The following is a 16,492-nucleotide window of genomic DNA, read 5'->3' on the forward strand; positions in this document are numbered from 1 at the left end:
AATAAATGTGAAGTGTCAACGGTCTGTTAGGCATATTATTTTAACGTCATAGTTGTTTTGTGGCTATTCAAGCATACAAATAGCATTTGGGCACTTCATTTGAGAGTTCAAAAATATGTTTTGATGATTTGGCTGTGTGTGTGTATGTGTGTGTGTGTCATTGTGTGTGGAAAATAATACTGTTTCAGTTTATATAAAAAATTCATTTTTGGTGATGTATTTTTGTAGACATTCTAGTCATGAAAACAAAATTGTGGCTCTTGAGAAGAATCATAGTAGAATTTGGGGAATATTTAATTTGAGGATCCGTTGTGCCTTGCGCTTTTGCCACTCACAAGTCTTGTCCTACTTTGTGACTGGCTATTTCACCATAATCGTTTCTAAAATAAGGGGCTGTGATCACTAATTCGTTCAAATGGCTGCCACCATACCAATAAATGAGGTTTGGCTTCTTGGAACATGCATGATGCCATGGAGAAGGAAGACTTTAATTTCATGTGAAGGTAATCATGATGATGATGATGATGATGATGATGTCCTCGATAAGGAGGGCGTGGTTTGGGGTGCCATGGCTAGTAGATATATGGAGAATCTAGCTCACCTGCAATTATACAGGTCATTAAAATGCAAAGTGGAGCAGAATACTGGTAGATATACTACTGATAAGTGAAGTTAATTGAGCGGAAAAATAATGACAGCACATTCCCAAGAGAGAAAATAGTTTATAAAAAATTAAATGTGTTAATGTGGAATTTAAATTGAAATGTTAGAATGTCTTTACTGAAGGTCCCTGCCTAGAGTGTAGCCTTCTATGGAGGTGAAGTGAGAACAATAAATAGTTCAGAAAATTCAAGCTTTAAAATGTGGTGCTACAGGAGAATGCCGAAGATTTGATGAGTATATCAGGTAGCTAATGAGATGCTATTACATCAGTTTGTAAAGAGAAGGAAGTTACAGTACAACTTGATTAAATGAAGGGATCTGTTGACAGCATGTATCCAGAAAAATCAAGAAAATGTAAGTTTGCTGATGGAGAGATGTGGTGAGGGTAAAAACTGTGCAGAAAGGCCAAGACTTGACTGATGTAAGCAGTTTGAGATAGGTGGGGGTTGCTGTAGTTACTCAGAGATGAAAGGGGTTACATGGGACAGACTAGCGTGAAGAGGTTCATGACACCAAGACAATTGGCTTGAAGACCGCTACATTGCTAACTGTGAGCACCAGCTACTTGGACGTCTTGGTAAGAAATGCTGGCCTTATAGCGTCGCAGTAGTGTTAACGAAAAGGGAGGTTCACGTAGAGTCACTCCAGCACCAGTCAGCTGCGTTGCCTGGACAAGCTGCTGACTGCAAACAGTGCAGCGCAGCGGTGGCGCCACCCCAGTGGGGGCACGCACCCAGCAACTGAGTTACAGACCCGTCAGTACCACAGGGAATTTGGTACACAACAGCGACAATATGGATCGTCTAGCAACAGAGAAAATTTGAAATGTAGGGCAGTAGTACATTCTAGACAAGACAATCATCTATCATCAGTAAAGGATTGTAGTACAAAGTTCCAATTTCTAATAAAACTAATGCTGATATCTTCGATGTAGTGCACCTGACAATTCCATTGATAAACCCAGATGTAGCTTTCTGACATAATTTTAACTCATTATAAATCAATCTCTCATGCTGATTTCAAAACCTGGAAACATTTCTTGGATATACAACGACACGTCTGAAAATGGCAAAACTTTATTTTTTGTGAAATGGCATGTCACTGGAAACTTTTCGTCAGTTGTCGGTATTGTTCATGAAGTGCTGTAAATCACCCTAAGAGGAATTCCAATGAAACTGTTAGCGGTGCATCAACGCTGACTCTAAGTCATTATGGCCTTTGTCCATTAGGTTGCCTGCACCTACATGCCAAGGGCAATGACATCATCAGTGCCTTTGTACGCATTAAGTCCATGAGGATGGTGGATGGCAGGAAATTTAAAAATTCAATATATCGTTGGCAGGAAATTTAAAAATGCAAGATTGTGAGAAATTAAAAAGATCCAAGATGACGGAACTAGGCCGTTTGTGCTTTGCAACACCTACCCACCCCCTCCCCTTCCCCTACTGGTCAGAGCATAGTAATCCACAGATCATCAGGGATGAGAGAGCCAATCTCACTAAAGCCATCTTGACTGGGCTCGAAAGTATCTGAATGCTCTAAATTTCTTGCACCGTGTTCAAAAGCATATTTCCTGAAAATTATTTAAAGGGTGTAAAAAATGGTTCAAATGGCTCTGAGCACTATGGGACTTAACATCTGTGGTCATCAGTCCCCTACAACTTAGAACTACTTAAACCTAACTAACCTAAGGACATCACACACATCCATGCCCGAAGCAGGATTCGAACCTGCGACCGTAGCAGTCGCGCGGTTCCGGACTGAGCGCCTAGAACCGCTAGACCACCGCGGCCGGCTTAAAGGGTGTAACATTCGATATTTGCACATTAAAAGTACTTTATAGACCCGTACAACGAAACACCCAATCACAATGTAGCAATCTTGACATTTCTCGGAAGTAGTCAAATGTCCTGATTTTTTTCCCATCTTGTTCAAATGGATTTACCAAATACATTACGTATTCAGTGTAACTTGCAATATCTGAACATTAAAGTACTTTTACGGATATTAAAATGAAACATTAAAACTAAAGAACTAGCACAATGTAGCCTCAGAGCAGCCTTTTTCGTCGTGCTCAGATGTATTCGAACGATCTGAATTTTTGTACTATGTTCAAAGGTATTTATCCAGAAAAGACAGTAAAGTGGCTCTTCCATATGTGAAACGTTCGAGTAGACCATTCAAATGGAACTGCTTAAAAGTAATCAATCTGAACCGTTCTGTGTGGTTTTCAAAAGTATTTATGGAAAAATTTGTAATACTCTACTTGCGTACATGCAAAGTTCGATTTCTGTACCATAGTTGTAAGCCACAATAGGGCCTCGAATCGTTTATTCTACGCCTCTGGACTGTTCTACAATGCTCATCAAGAGTCACTGAGAAAACACTCACTGACTGAACGTTTTACTTATTCCAACTAACTTGTCTTGCTGAAGTCCAGGGCATCTGATTCTCGGCTTCGTGTAGTACGACATGAAAGCTGCACTGCAAAACACACATGGGCACTAATGGTGATGTAAGTTAAGCTTAAAGTGCACTTGTCAACGAGAATTGCGAAAAAAAACAATGTTATTCAATATCTTAATTCGATAAAAAATCGTCTCTAAAAAGTGATATCAGAGGCGTTCAAGTATTATAGTGACCTCATGCAAAGATGCTAACTTCACCTTTCAGTTCAAAGCGTATGTCGCCTTAACAGTGGAAACAACTTGACATCGTAATGTTATACCGCACTGAACAATAGTATATCTGAATAGGTATGAAAGCAAGTTTCTTATGCTCTCAAAGTCAGCCAAACGTTATACTGATGGTAAGGTATTGACTTTGTCTTTCATTCCAAAACGTTTCTCATACCCTGCTGATAATGCTAAATCATGTCCTCATACAGTGGAAACTACCATCATCCATCCACATATTTTTATGAATCAGAGTTATCCTGGGAACTCTGATTTACTAGCTCTTGATATGGGGTGACTGTGAGCTACTGGATAAGGTGTGGGATGCTTGTCAGCTGCTGGGGGATGTCAGCGACTGGCGGTCATTTTCCATTGAAAACAGGCAACGGTAAATGGTAAAGAGTAATCGGTGAACAGCTAACAAGTAACAGATAATAGTAAACAGTACACAGTAAATCACAAGTCGGTAATGGGTAATGGGCATTGTGTAATGGTTAACAGTGAATGGTAAATGGTGGATGGTAAAAAGTAAATGGGTAACAGGTAATGGGTAGCAAAAAAATAGGTAATCAATTACAGGTAAGTTGCAAATGTAAATGGTAAATGGTAAATGGAAAACTGTAAATGGTAAACAATTAATACACATTATCTGGTTAGATTTCCCCATTACCCATTATCCATTACCTGCTACCTGTTTAGTTATTACCCATTACCCTTGTACCACTTATCATTTGTCCTATATCATTTACCATTACCTGTTACCAGCTGTTATATGTTTACACTGGAAAACAGGCCACTATTAACTGACACACCAGTACTTTGACACTGCTCCCTCCCCCTCCCCCCCCCCCCCACTACCACCCTATCCAGTAGGTCCAGGTTCTCAAATGGCTAACACCCCACAGCAAACGGTGATCAGTTGTAAGAGCAAAAAGTTTGCAGATCAACTGTAATTTATAAAAATTCTGGCAAGATGTATAGGGCGAATCACCTACAGGTTGGACTGTAAGTATTGCGGAAATAAAAAATGATACTGATGTGCAGCTTTCACAGAATGGATCTGTAGTCAGGGGCTCGTGTTGTTATCCAATAAACAGATTCTAATAATACCCAGAAAGTGTATTTTTGTGCAAACATACACTTCTGTAAATGAACCATGCCTATTGACATTAATATACTAAAGGTAGGGTAAATTAGAATGCCAGTGGTGTTCTCTGCTGGATTCTAGTGCGAGTCTTAGAAGATATCACATTTTGAAAAGTACCCACAATGACACTTGTACAACACCTGTGGTACCATACATTAAAGAGTAACGTGAGTGTAAACACTAGTCATGTAGATTCTGACTAGCAACGAATCAATTGACCATCACAGGTTGTGCTCAAAATTACCACCGGCTGTGGCAATACATGCTTCCAGTCGAGTATGGAACGACTGCTGTACACGTGCTAGCATTTTAGCGGAGGCTGCAGTAATACATCGTTGCATATCATCAGGTGTAGTCGGTATGTCCTTATAGACAGTGTCTGTCACCTTCCCCAACAGGAAAAAGTGTACCGGCGTCAAATCTGGGGAACGGGCCACCCAAAGTACAGGTCTTCTGTGTCCAATCCAACGATCTGGAAACAATTCATGAAGAATTGCTGTAGTACTTCGTGGGGTATGGCTGGACAGCCATCACGTTGGTAGCACAGGTGCCTCCTAGTCTGCAGAGGAACGACATCTAGCAGCCGCCGAAGATGGTCTATTAGGAGGCTACGATACTTGTGCCCATTCAGTGTTCCATCTATGAAGGTTGGGCACATGAGCTGCTGATTCAGTATCCCGCACCACATGTTGACGCTCCATGGACGCTGACGTTCTGCCTGATGAAGCCAACGGGGATTGTCAACAGATCAGTGGTGGATGTTTTGGAGCCTTACCTGGCAATGATTAGTACATGTGCTTCATCACTAAAAATGATTCCTGATACATCGGGAGTATCCTGTCTTAATGCCCATGAACAATAGTTAACACGATTCTCATAATAGTTTTCATGGAGCTCTTGACGAAGGGAGATGTGACAGGGATGGAACTTATGCCGATGGATAATGCCACTTCCTCGTGCGATTGCGCGGGAGGTAACGTGCGGATCAACTGCAACAGCATCAAGAGCATTTATTTCCTCCTCTTCTGTCGTCGCTTCTTCCCTTCTGTTACGTTTTCTAGGTATTACACTATCACATTCACGTAACTGCTTGAAGAGGTTGATAAATATTTGCTGAGACGGTTGATGTCTATTGGATATCTTGCCACATAGACTGTACAAGAACGAATTGCATTCTTCCTACACTCCCCTTACACCAAGAGCCTGTCTGCATTTTCTGCACTGGTTTCTAGTTTCTAAGTATTATTACAATCTCTTTATTGGCTAACAATACGAACCCCTAACTACCAACCATTCTGTGAATACCTCACATCAATAGTACTTTTTATTTTCGCGACGTTTGCGGCGTACGTTTTAGGTAATTCACCCTGGATGGTTACAGTACAATATTTTATACTGTGTTTCAGCATGATTTAGTATTATCAGCAGAATATGATAAACTTTTTGTACTCCAGTTAACCGTTAATATTCTAGCAAGGGGCATTATAATTTCTGACCGATTTTGAAAGCGGGCAGTTAAAAGTATAGCAATCCTTCCTTCTTATATTTACGAATAAGCACTAGTACTGTTTGGAATTATCAGCAGAAGATGACACACATCATGTACAGCAAATGCAGCCAATGTCTTAGATTTTACTAAGTATAATTTTCAAAGCATAGCAACACCAGCATAGAGACACCGTAATATTTGGCTGACTTTGATATCGGCTTTATAGACGAATTATTGCCGAATTTTGAAGTGATAATAGCGTTATTCACTTTGGTGATTCTCGTCGACAAGTGGACTTCAAGCTGTAAGTTAGGCCAGCAGTTTTGCCCATTTGTGTCTTGCTGCAGGGTGAGCAGAGAACGCAATGGATGCCAGCAAGACAAGAGTCGTTGTGACAAACAAAACGCTCGCTCAGCAAGTTCACTCAGCTGGCGCCTGCCTGTCTGCTTTACGACACTGGACATGCGTCATAGAGTACCTTAAAAGTGGGAAATACTTCATGTGATGCACCGTTAAGCATTACGCCATTTGTTGTGTATAAATAGCCATATGCATGAACGCAAGTGCTGTTTTACGTGATTTTTGGATAACACTTTAGAACATATACCAGAATATTCAGATCTATTGGCTACATTGGGCACGTTCAAGACAACTGCTCCGAGTCTACATTGTTTCATTTTAATTGTCTGTAAAATACACTACTGGTCATTAAAATTGTTACACCAAGAAGAAATGCAGATGATCAATGGGTATTCATTGGACAAATATATTATACTAGAACTGACATGTGATTACATTTTCACGGAAATTTGGGTGCATAGATCCTGAGAAATCAGTATTAAGAACAACCGCCTCTGGCTGTAATAGCGGCCTTGATACGGCTGGGCATTGAGTCAAACAGAGCTTTGATGGCGTGTACAGGTACAGCTGCCCATGCAGCTGCAACACGATACCACAGTTCATCAAGAGTAGTAACTGGCGTATTGTGACGAGCCAGTTGCTCGGCCACCATTGACCAGACGTTTTCAGTTGGTGAGAGATCTGGAGAATGTGCTGGCCAGGGCATATCCAGAAAGGCCCGTACAGGACATGCAACATGCGGTCGTGCATTATCCTGCTGAAATGTAGAGTTTCGCAGGGATCGAATGAAGGATAGAGCCACGGGTCGTAACACATCTGAAATGTAACGTCCACTGTGTAGAGTGCCGTCAATGCGAACAAGCGGTGACCGAGACGTGTAACTAATGGTAGCCCATACCATCACGCCGGGTGATACGCCAGTATGGCGATGACGAATACACGCTTCCAATGTGCGTTCACTGCGATGTCACCAAACACGGATGCGACCATCATGATGCTGTAAACAGAACCTGGATTCATCCGAAAAAATGACGTTTTGCCATTCGTGCACCCAGGTTCGTCGTTGAGTACAGCATCGCAGGCGCTCCTGTCTGTGATGCAGCGTCAAGGGTAACCGCAGCCGTGGTCGCCGAGCAGATAGTCCATGCTGCTGCAAACGTCGTCGAACTGTTCCTTCAGATGGTTGTTGTCTTGCAAACGTCCCCATCTGTTGACTCAGGGATCGAGACGTGGCTGCACGATCCGTTACAGCCACGCGGATAAGATGCCTGTCATCTCGACTGCTAGTGATACGAGGCCGTTGTGATCCAGCACGGCGTTCCGTATTACCCTCCTGAACCCACCGATTCCATATTCTGCTAACAGTCATTGGATCTCGACCAACGCGAGCAGGAATGTCGCGATACGATAAACCGCAATGGCGATAGGCTACAATCCGACCTTTATCAAAGTCGGAAGCTTGATGGTACGCATGTCTCCTTCTTACACGAGGCATCACAACAACGTTTCACCAGGCAACGCCGGTCAACTGCTGTTTGTGTATGAGAAGTCGGTTGGAAACTTTCCACATGTCAGCACGTTGTAGGTGTCGCCACCGGCGCCAACCTTGTGTGAATGGTCTGAAAAGCTAATCATTTGCGTATCACAGCATCTTCTTCCCGTCGGTTAAATTTCGCGTCTGTAGCACGTCATCTTCATGGTGTAGCAATTTTAATGGCCAGTAGTGTATTATTAGATGTGGTAATATTACAAGTTATATCCTGTACATAATTTTTCGGATAAATGCTTTTGAAAATGGCACAAAAAATTTCAGCCTGTCGGATACATTTGAACGTGGTCAAGATGGCTGCTCTGTGGCTACATTGTGATTGGATCTATAAAATGGTGCCCTCTGCTTAAAGGCGAGGAGAGGGAGGGGGATGGGCGATTGTTACAAAGCAAAATGGGAGGAATTGCGCCATCTTGAATTTTGTCGATATTTTTTTAATTTCCTACGTACATCACTATACTAACAACAAAACTGTAAAACGGTGGTGTCTGTGTATTTGTCTATTCGAACACGCTAATCTCCAAAACAACGAGGCGGAATTTTATGGTGTTTTCCCAGGTAACTTAAGTCTACCTTGTGGCAACGTATGGGCTTATTTCATCAATATCGGATGTTGCAAGAGAAAAGAAAAAAGATATCGTGATCTAAGGTTTTAACCGAAACCATCATGTCTGTCCTTTTGTCTTTCCGAACATACAAATCTGCATAACTACAAGACGAATTTGAAGGCATTATCTCAGTGAAGCTGCACGCCAAACGCTATCTCTTGTGGGAATCCTGGATGGTGAGTGAGGGTTTCATGCGTAGGTGACGCTACGCTAGTGTTGTGTAACAGGCTGTGAATCTGGTCAGATGGGAAGCGTGCTTGGGTGGCCGAAGCGGTTAAGGCAACCACTTGCGCCAAGCGAAAGATCCGGGTTGGAGTCACGTTTCGGCGCAAATTTCCGCTGTTACCATCGAGTCATTTCGATTCCCAAATGCGGATAACATCATTGATAAACTTTGAATAGTGTTCTTTGAAAGTGTAACGGGTAGAAGTACAAAATCGGGAAGTGTCCTTTCTCATTCGCCCACAGCGCATATTAGGTCAAAGAACTAGATACCACGTAAGGTCCACACACAGAAGGTTCTCTCCTTCAGCTTACAATGCCATGAATAATATTTCATACTGTCCCGACTTTACCTCATCCGTTTTTCGTTTGTTTTCAAAACTGAAAAAATAGCTTCGAGGCCTTCACTTTGATAGAGATGAAGCGGTGAAAGCAAAGGTGACGTTGTAGCTCCATCAGTAAAGGCACACGTTCAACAGTGACGTTACCAACTAACTGGTCTCGTCGGGAGAAATGTATTGGTCACCACGGTGCCTATGTCGGGAAATAAGTATGTAGACATGAAGAATAAAGATGTGGAATGTCAATACAGTTTGTTTGATTTAAAAAGTAGCAAGAATTTTCACATAAACAATTCGGAGACATTGCTTTTCAGTATTACCACGTAATTAGTTATACTTCTATCTATAAGAGTTTGTTTCGGCACAGTCACAAGTGCAATAAAGTAGTAAGAGGACAGAGGGAAAGGGGCTGATCATTAACTGCTCTTACGTAGTTGGCAAATATTGGAAATGCTGTGGGAAGGTCAAGGCTGCCAGTTTGGTCTTATCATTGAGAAGACAGTCAAGTGCTACATCAAGTTTGATTCGTTCCAGTAAGTCCAGTGGTATGTCTTTATTGACAAGGCGAAGTATCTGAAGGGTCTCCACGACAAGTAACTGAAGTAAATAACTAGTTGTAGCTATCAGTGAGTAGAACTCACTTGACCATAATAATGAAAGTGGTATTACTGGCAACAGTGAACTGCGTACCTCAAAGGAGACCAGCCGGTCGCGCGTCCCAAGGAAGAAGGCGGTAGGCAGCGTCGAGTTGACGACGTGGTAGGCCGGCGGCCGCTCGCTGCCGTACTTGCTGAGGTTCTCCTCCTGGCCAAAGTCGAACGCCTGCAGGCGCTCTGGGCACCGACAAAAGGGACACTGTGTCATTCCACCTGCGTTACGAGTACTGTGCGTATGTGTAAGGAGACGCGCAGCGGGACAAGCCATTGCGAGGACACGAACGTCAGTAGCCGCACAAATAAACAGATAAACAAATGCGGTTCAACTTCACTGCGTGTACAATGGACCTCCTTTGTCATCCTCTATCAGGTGGTTAACTACATCCGTTGTACGTACACACAAACTGTGTGTGTTTTTCGTTGTTTAAATTGAAGGAGGAGGGGGAGCTAATGAAAGGGAAGGTGTTATTGGCATCAGCTGCATCAGGGCTTTGTGGGGCATCAGTAGTGACGACAGAAAATATGTACCGCACTGGTACTGAAACCCGGGATCCCCTGGTTACTAGGCAATTGCGGTAACCACTGCGCCACTCCGGACACAGTGTTTATGGCAGCTGCGTGGACTATCTCGACACGTCTCTCGGCCGACACCTGTTGCCACCTAGCGAAACCTGTCAGTAGACCCTGTCAATGTCCTCGATGCCTGCTGCTAGAGATTCCGGCAGGAGGTCGGACGTAACCGCACTGAGTATGATTCACTTCGATGTACAATGGATCCACAACATTCAGTGGGGATGCACTGTTATGTCCGACCTCCTACCGGAATCTCTGAGCAGCGGGCATGGGGAAGCGGACAGGGACTGCAGATAGGTGGCGTTAGGTAAGAAAGTGGGTCGTTCGAGAGACATGCTGGGACAGACCAAGCAATGGGCGTATACGCTGTGTCCAGGTGGTGCAATGGTTAACTTTATTACCTAGTAAGCAGGAAACCAAAGGTTCGAATCCTGGTCTGGTACACATTTTTGCTTGTCGCCTCTGACGCCATACAAAGTCCTGATGCTGCTAATATCAACAATACCTTCTCTTCCTTGTCCTTTCTCCCGCCTCCACCCTCAGTTTACATAATACACTCCTGGAAATTGAAATAAGAACACCGTGAATTCATTGTCCCAGGAAGGGGAAACTTTATTGACACATTCCTGGGGTCAGATACATCACATGATCACACTGACAGAACCACAGGCACATAGACACAGGCAACAGAGCATGCACAATGTCGGCACTAGTACAGTGTATATCCACCTTTCGCAGCAATGCAGGCCGCTATTCTCCCATGGAGACGATCGTAGAGATGCTGGATGTAGTCCTGTGGAACGGCTTGCCATGCCATTTCCACCTGGCGCCTCAGTTGGACCAGCGTTCGTGCTGGACGTGCAGACCGCGTGAGACGACGCTTCATCCAGTCCCAAACATGCTCAATGGGGTACAGATCCGGAGATCTTGCTGGCCAGGGTAGTTGACTTACACCTTCTAGAACACGTTGGGTGGCACGGGATACATGCGGACGTGCATTGTCCTGTTGGAACAGCAAGTTCCCTTGCCGGTCTAGGAATGGTAGAACGATGGGTTCGATGACGGTTTGGATGTACCATGCACTATTCAGTGTCCCCTCGACGATCACCAGTGGTGTACGGCCAGTGTAGGAGATCGCTCCCCACACCATGATGCCGGGTGTTGGCCCTGTGTGCCTCGGTCGTATGCAGTCCTGATTGTGGCGCTCACCTGCACGGCGCCAAACACGCATACGACCATCATTGGCACCAAGGCAGAAGCGACTCTCATCGCTGAAGACGGCACGTCTCCATTCGTCCCTCCATTCACGCCTGTCGCGACACCACTGGAGGCGGGCTGCACGATGTTGGGGCGTGAGCGGAAGACGGCCTAACGGTGTGCGGGACCGTAGCCCAGCTTCATGGAGACGGTTGCGAATGGTCCTCGCCGATACCCCAGGAGCAACAGTGTCCCTAATTTGCTGGGAAGTGGCGGCGCGGTCCCCTACGGCACTGCGTAGGATCCTACGGTCTTGGCGTGCATCCGTGTGTCGCTGCGGTCCGGTTCCAGGTCGACGGGCACGTGCACCTTCCGCCGACCACTGGCGACAACATCGATGTACTGTGGAGACCTCACGCCCCACGTGTTGAGCAATTCGGCGGTACGTCCACCCGGCCTCCCGCATGCCCACTATACGCCCTCGCTCAAAGTCCGTCAACTGCACATACGGTTCACGTCCACGCTGTCGCGGCATGCTACCAGTGTTAAAGACTGCGATGGAGCTCCGTATGCCACGGGAAACTGGCTGACACTGACGGCGGCGGTGCACAAATGCTGCGCAGCTAGCGCCATTCGACGGCCAACACCGCGGTTCCTGGTGTGTCCGCTGTGCCGTGCGTGTGATCATTGCTTGTACAGCCCTCTCGCAGTGTCCGGAGCAAGTATGGTGGGTCTGACACACCGGTGTCAATGTGTTCTTTTTTCCATTTCCAGGAGTGTACATTTCACAGCTACGGGTTCTGCATGCTCTCTGTTCTTTCAGACATATCCGAAAAACAACAGACACCATGCATTCATATAATTTATTAATTTTTTTAGGCAACAGTGCTACACATAAATTAAGTGACATCTTGTACTGATTGTAGAATACTAGCGTTCAACACAGGACAGATTGGTGAATATACAATGTATAACTCTGTACATATGTGTAAGGGGCGATGATAAGATATCCATTGGAGGGTGTTGCTGCAGCGAATATGAAACGTAGCGCAACTCCGATGCCGGTATATAAGCCCCGACATGTAGGCAATATTCGTGTCTTTACAATGTATGTACGGTACATATGGAAACGTGAACAACAGCGACGATGTTACCAAATGCGCCCAAACAGGACCAACGTGCTGTTATTCTTTTCATGGCGGCCGAAAGACAAACCCTGGTAGACTTCCACGAAAATCACAGCTGTGGAATGTTGCGCAAAGTTCCACGCTGGTCGTGATTCGACACAACACCCTAGTCGATCTCATAGACCAGGCTTATCCGTTACGCCGACTGAAGTGGGAGACACTCAGGCACCCTCCCTATAGTCTATATTCCTCACCTCTCAAAATGCAATTATCACACCGACCATTCCTTATAAGGGCCTTGAAAGGTCGACGATTTCAATCGGATAAGGCTGTGCAGCAGGAAATTACAGACATCATCATGTAACATGACGTGCTGTTTCATCAAATTGGGATCTTCAACCTGGTGTGTCGGTGGGAGAATTGTCTCAATAATCACGGCAACTCTGCCTGATTGATATGCCGATTTGGGACTTAACGGACATTGAGTGGAAACTTTTTCATTGCCCCTTACGTAATATGTAAACACTGCTTCAACGAGGTATTCTTGTAGAGGACAACACAGTTATTACCAATAGTCCACTTTCGAGAATGTCTGCAGAGAAAATAAAAATTTTTCGTTGTAGAAATACACGAGATTTTGGTAAAAGACGTTGGTAAAACACAAATGGTCAAAAAGTTCAAGTATATTATCAAGCAAAGATAGCTTAATAAAATGGATTAAATATCTGATTAAAGGATACACAAAATGGAAGCAGCATATCAAACCTAAGGCAGGGAAGGTCATAAATACTAAGTCCTTAATATTAGAATTACTCTGAATCTGGTAGCCAGATATGGAAGAGTACAATGGTGTCGAATTTGTCATTTTTCGAACTAAAATACTAAAAACCAAAATTACTATGCTTACATATAAGAATGTGTAATTAATGTAGCAGTGAAAAGAGAATATACATCATTTGCTGGGGACTTTACACAATTCACCGGTTTGAAAACAGATTTGCAGTATCTCACACGCTGCCAGAAATATTTGAGGTGAACAATTTAGTAGAATCAGCCTGTTTTATCGAAACATAGTATAAGGGTGCGAAAACCCCACTGCCCTCATTACATCTAATCACCTGAGCTACAGCAGGGTTGCACACTAGCCCACATTTCCATAGCAATGTGGACCATGGAAGATCAGTCAGGCACATCCCAGTGCCTTACAAATCACAACATTATATTTATGTCATTATATGTCATACTGTTGTCGATGAGGTACACTGCTTGACAACTGCTAAGGAACAAATAATAGTTGCTAAGATACAACATTCAGTTGCTATTGAAGAACCAAAAGACCACCCAACTAATTGTAATAAAAGTAAATGTAGTTGACAGTTCACAGAGCACCGTTTGAAGTTTTTATGGAATCAGTTACTGCAACATACCATGTCGCGACAGTAGTATATGTATGTCATTCCTGGCACAAAGAGCATATTTTAAAAAAATCTCAGAATTAAAAACAAGATTTTAATTTTGTTTATTCCATAATTTAAAAATTTATCAATACTGATGAACGAAATTTTCATCTGATTAAAAATAAATTAATCCAATAAAAATATAAAATTTAAAAAATTTGAAAATACAAAAATTCTAAAATTTAATCCAATTTAATAACATGAACTGATGTATCTTTATTTTGCTTTTTAAATCAATAAAAAAATTATGTTCAGAAATTTTCTGCAATTTATCTTCATTTTCTGAAAAGATTTTAGAGTAAAAACCTGGAAGAGTCATTTTATATTTAACATCTAAAAGCAAAAAAATTTTTTCACCATATTTAGTCATCCAAATGTTGGATTTAGAATTGTTGCAAGATTTGTTTTTTTCAGTTCTGTTAATTTAGCGAACACTTCTGTACAACCATTACTATAACTGTTAAATTCAGTTACTAGATTTTCAACAATACCACTCATGTTTTGATTTTATTTATATGGAAAATAATCGTATTTTAAATTTTTTTAAACCGAAATTTTAATATTTTGAAATGTTTGATAACTCAATTTTTCGGTTATTATTTTCTTTCACTTCCAAGAAATACTTCAAAAGGAAATGTAAACATTTCATAACTCTTGAGGAAAATTTTCATTTATTCCATCTTTATGTAGATATTTTGTAATTTAATGTTAGTGAATAAAGAACTTTTGTTTGGATTAGTTTAGAAAATAACGAAAATAAAGTAAGGTATATCAAATTTATAGGTATTATAATAATTTGTAATATCTAGTTCTACATTTGTTTTTTTAATTTAATCCACAAATTCCAATTGTTTGTAGTTCAAAATCAGAAAATTGAATTTTTGGGTTTTTCAGTCTTTCTTGTTCTAGTTCAAGTGATTTTTCTGGCTCACCTTTAACAACAGAAACCAGAATTTCCATACTTTTACAACAGTTTTAGCCATCTTTTGAAACTGTTCTATTTTCATTAGCAATAGTCTATAGAAGAACAGATACTTCTACATCTTTTCTTGAACTCCAAGTGAATATTATTATTTAAACTCGTTTCCAAATAATTTCTTTAAAATCATTAAAAATCCACCAAAAAATTCCAATGGATGAAATACTTATTTGGTTGTTTTTAATTTTATCATTATTAAGAATATTGTTCCTTATAGTTAAATCATTTGATAGAGATGAAGGTAATATAATAAGAGTTGCTGAACCAAAAATGGATGTTCTTTTCTAGGTAAGATGTTATATACATTAACTGTAATGACATCAAAGAATCATTACACATTTTTAGTATGTAGTTTAATATTTGATTTACCAATGCTGAAAGATGTGGTCCATCACTATAAATAACATCAAATGTCCTATAATGTTGAGAAGAATTCATACGAATACAAAATTCACTAATATTAATATTAATTACTGTTTCTTTGTTAGGAAGATTTAAATTAAATTTTTATTAATAGAAATGAGTAAAATTGATAACCTTCACTTCTGTTAATGATTTATTAATGAATAAATTTTAAATTCATTCTTCAATTACAGTAACACAAGCACCATTGAAGCCAATCAAATTGTGATTTTCATCAGTTATAGTGATTATTAAATTTTCAATGATATCAAAAATTAGGATATTTATGGGGTTATCTTGTAAATAAATTATTGGTCCTCCAAGTTCAGTATTTGGTTTAAATGAAGAAAAAATACTAGATTCTATACAAAAATAATCATTATGGTTAACAATCGTTGCATCAGCTAGTTTAAAATTAATATTTATTAATTCTACTGCAATAATTTTAGGAACATTATTAGCAATTGTTTTTCCAGTGGCGTCAATAATTCGATTTTTAAATCTGAAAATTTGACGAATACAATATTCCTTAGCCATAAATAATAGAACATTACTTTCTATTACTTTTATTACTTTATTAAACTTTTATCTACTCTGATGTGTGTATTAAGTTTTTTAAATTGAATAAATTTGCCAAATTTTTCGAATTATATTTCACCAAAACGAATATCTACAATTTCTTTGTTAATGTATAATCTAATTTTTTTGTTGTAATATTTGGAGTTAAAAAGTTTATCTTATTGGAATAGTTATGTTTCTTAAGAACAAATGAATTATCACTCAGTTGAAATGATCAACTCATTTATATTAATAAAATTTATGTAAATAAATGACAGATTGGGAACTAAAACAATAAACCCAAAAAAATAAAAAATTAAACATGTTATACTTTTACCTAATTCTATTGAAAGTAATTCGGTTGTAGTTTCTGACGATATAGTTAGAGAATATTTTAATACTGCTAGACATAAGGTAATATGACTTATTCAAATTCAGCAAAACAAATATTTAGAGGTAATCTTAAGTGTTTAAATATTTTCAGACAAC

At 40.9% G+C, this 16,492-nt stretch overlaps 1 protein-coding gene across 1 annotated transcript in view; it reads right to left on the reverse strand.

Moving 5' to 3' along the window:
* LOC126416390 (lipase 3-like) overlaps window positions 1-16,492 on the reverse strand; it is a 229,200-nt gene that overhangs the window by 14,510 nt on the left and 198,198 nt on the right. The window contains exon 9 of the mRNA XM_050084079.1: window positions 9,745-9,887. Coding sequence (XP_049940036.1) covers window positions 9,745-9,887 — 143 coding nt within the window. The remainder of the gene's footprint in view (window positions 1-9,744; window positions 9,888-16,492) is intronic.

Source organism: Schistocerca serialis, chromosome 8 (assembly GCF_023864345.2).
Source record: "Schistocerca serialis cubense isolate TAMUIC-IGC-003099 chromosome 8, iqSchSeri2.2, whole genome shotgun sequence".
Taxonomy (NCBI): Eukaryota; Metazoa; Arthropoda; class Insecta; order Orthoptera; family Acrididae; genus Schistocerca; species Schistocerca serialis.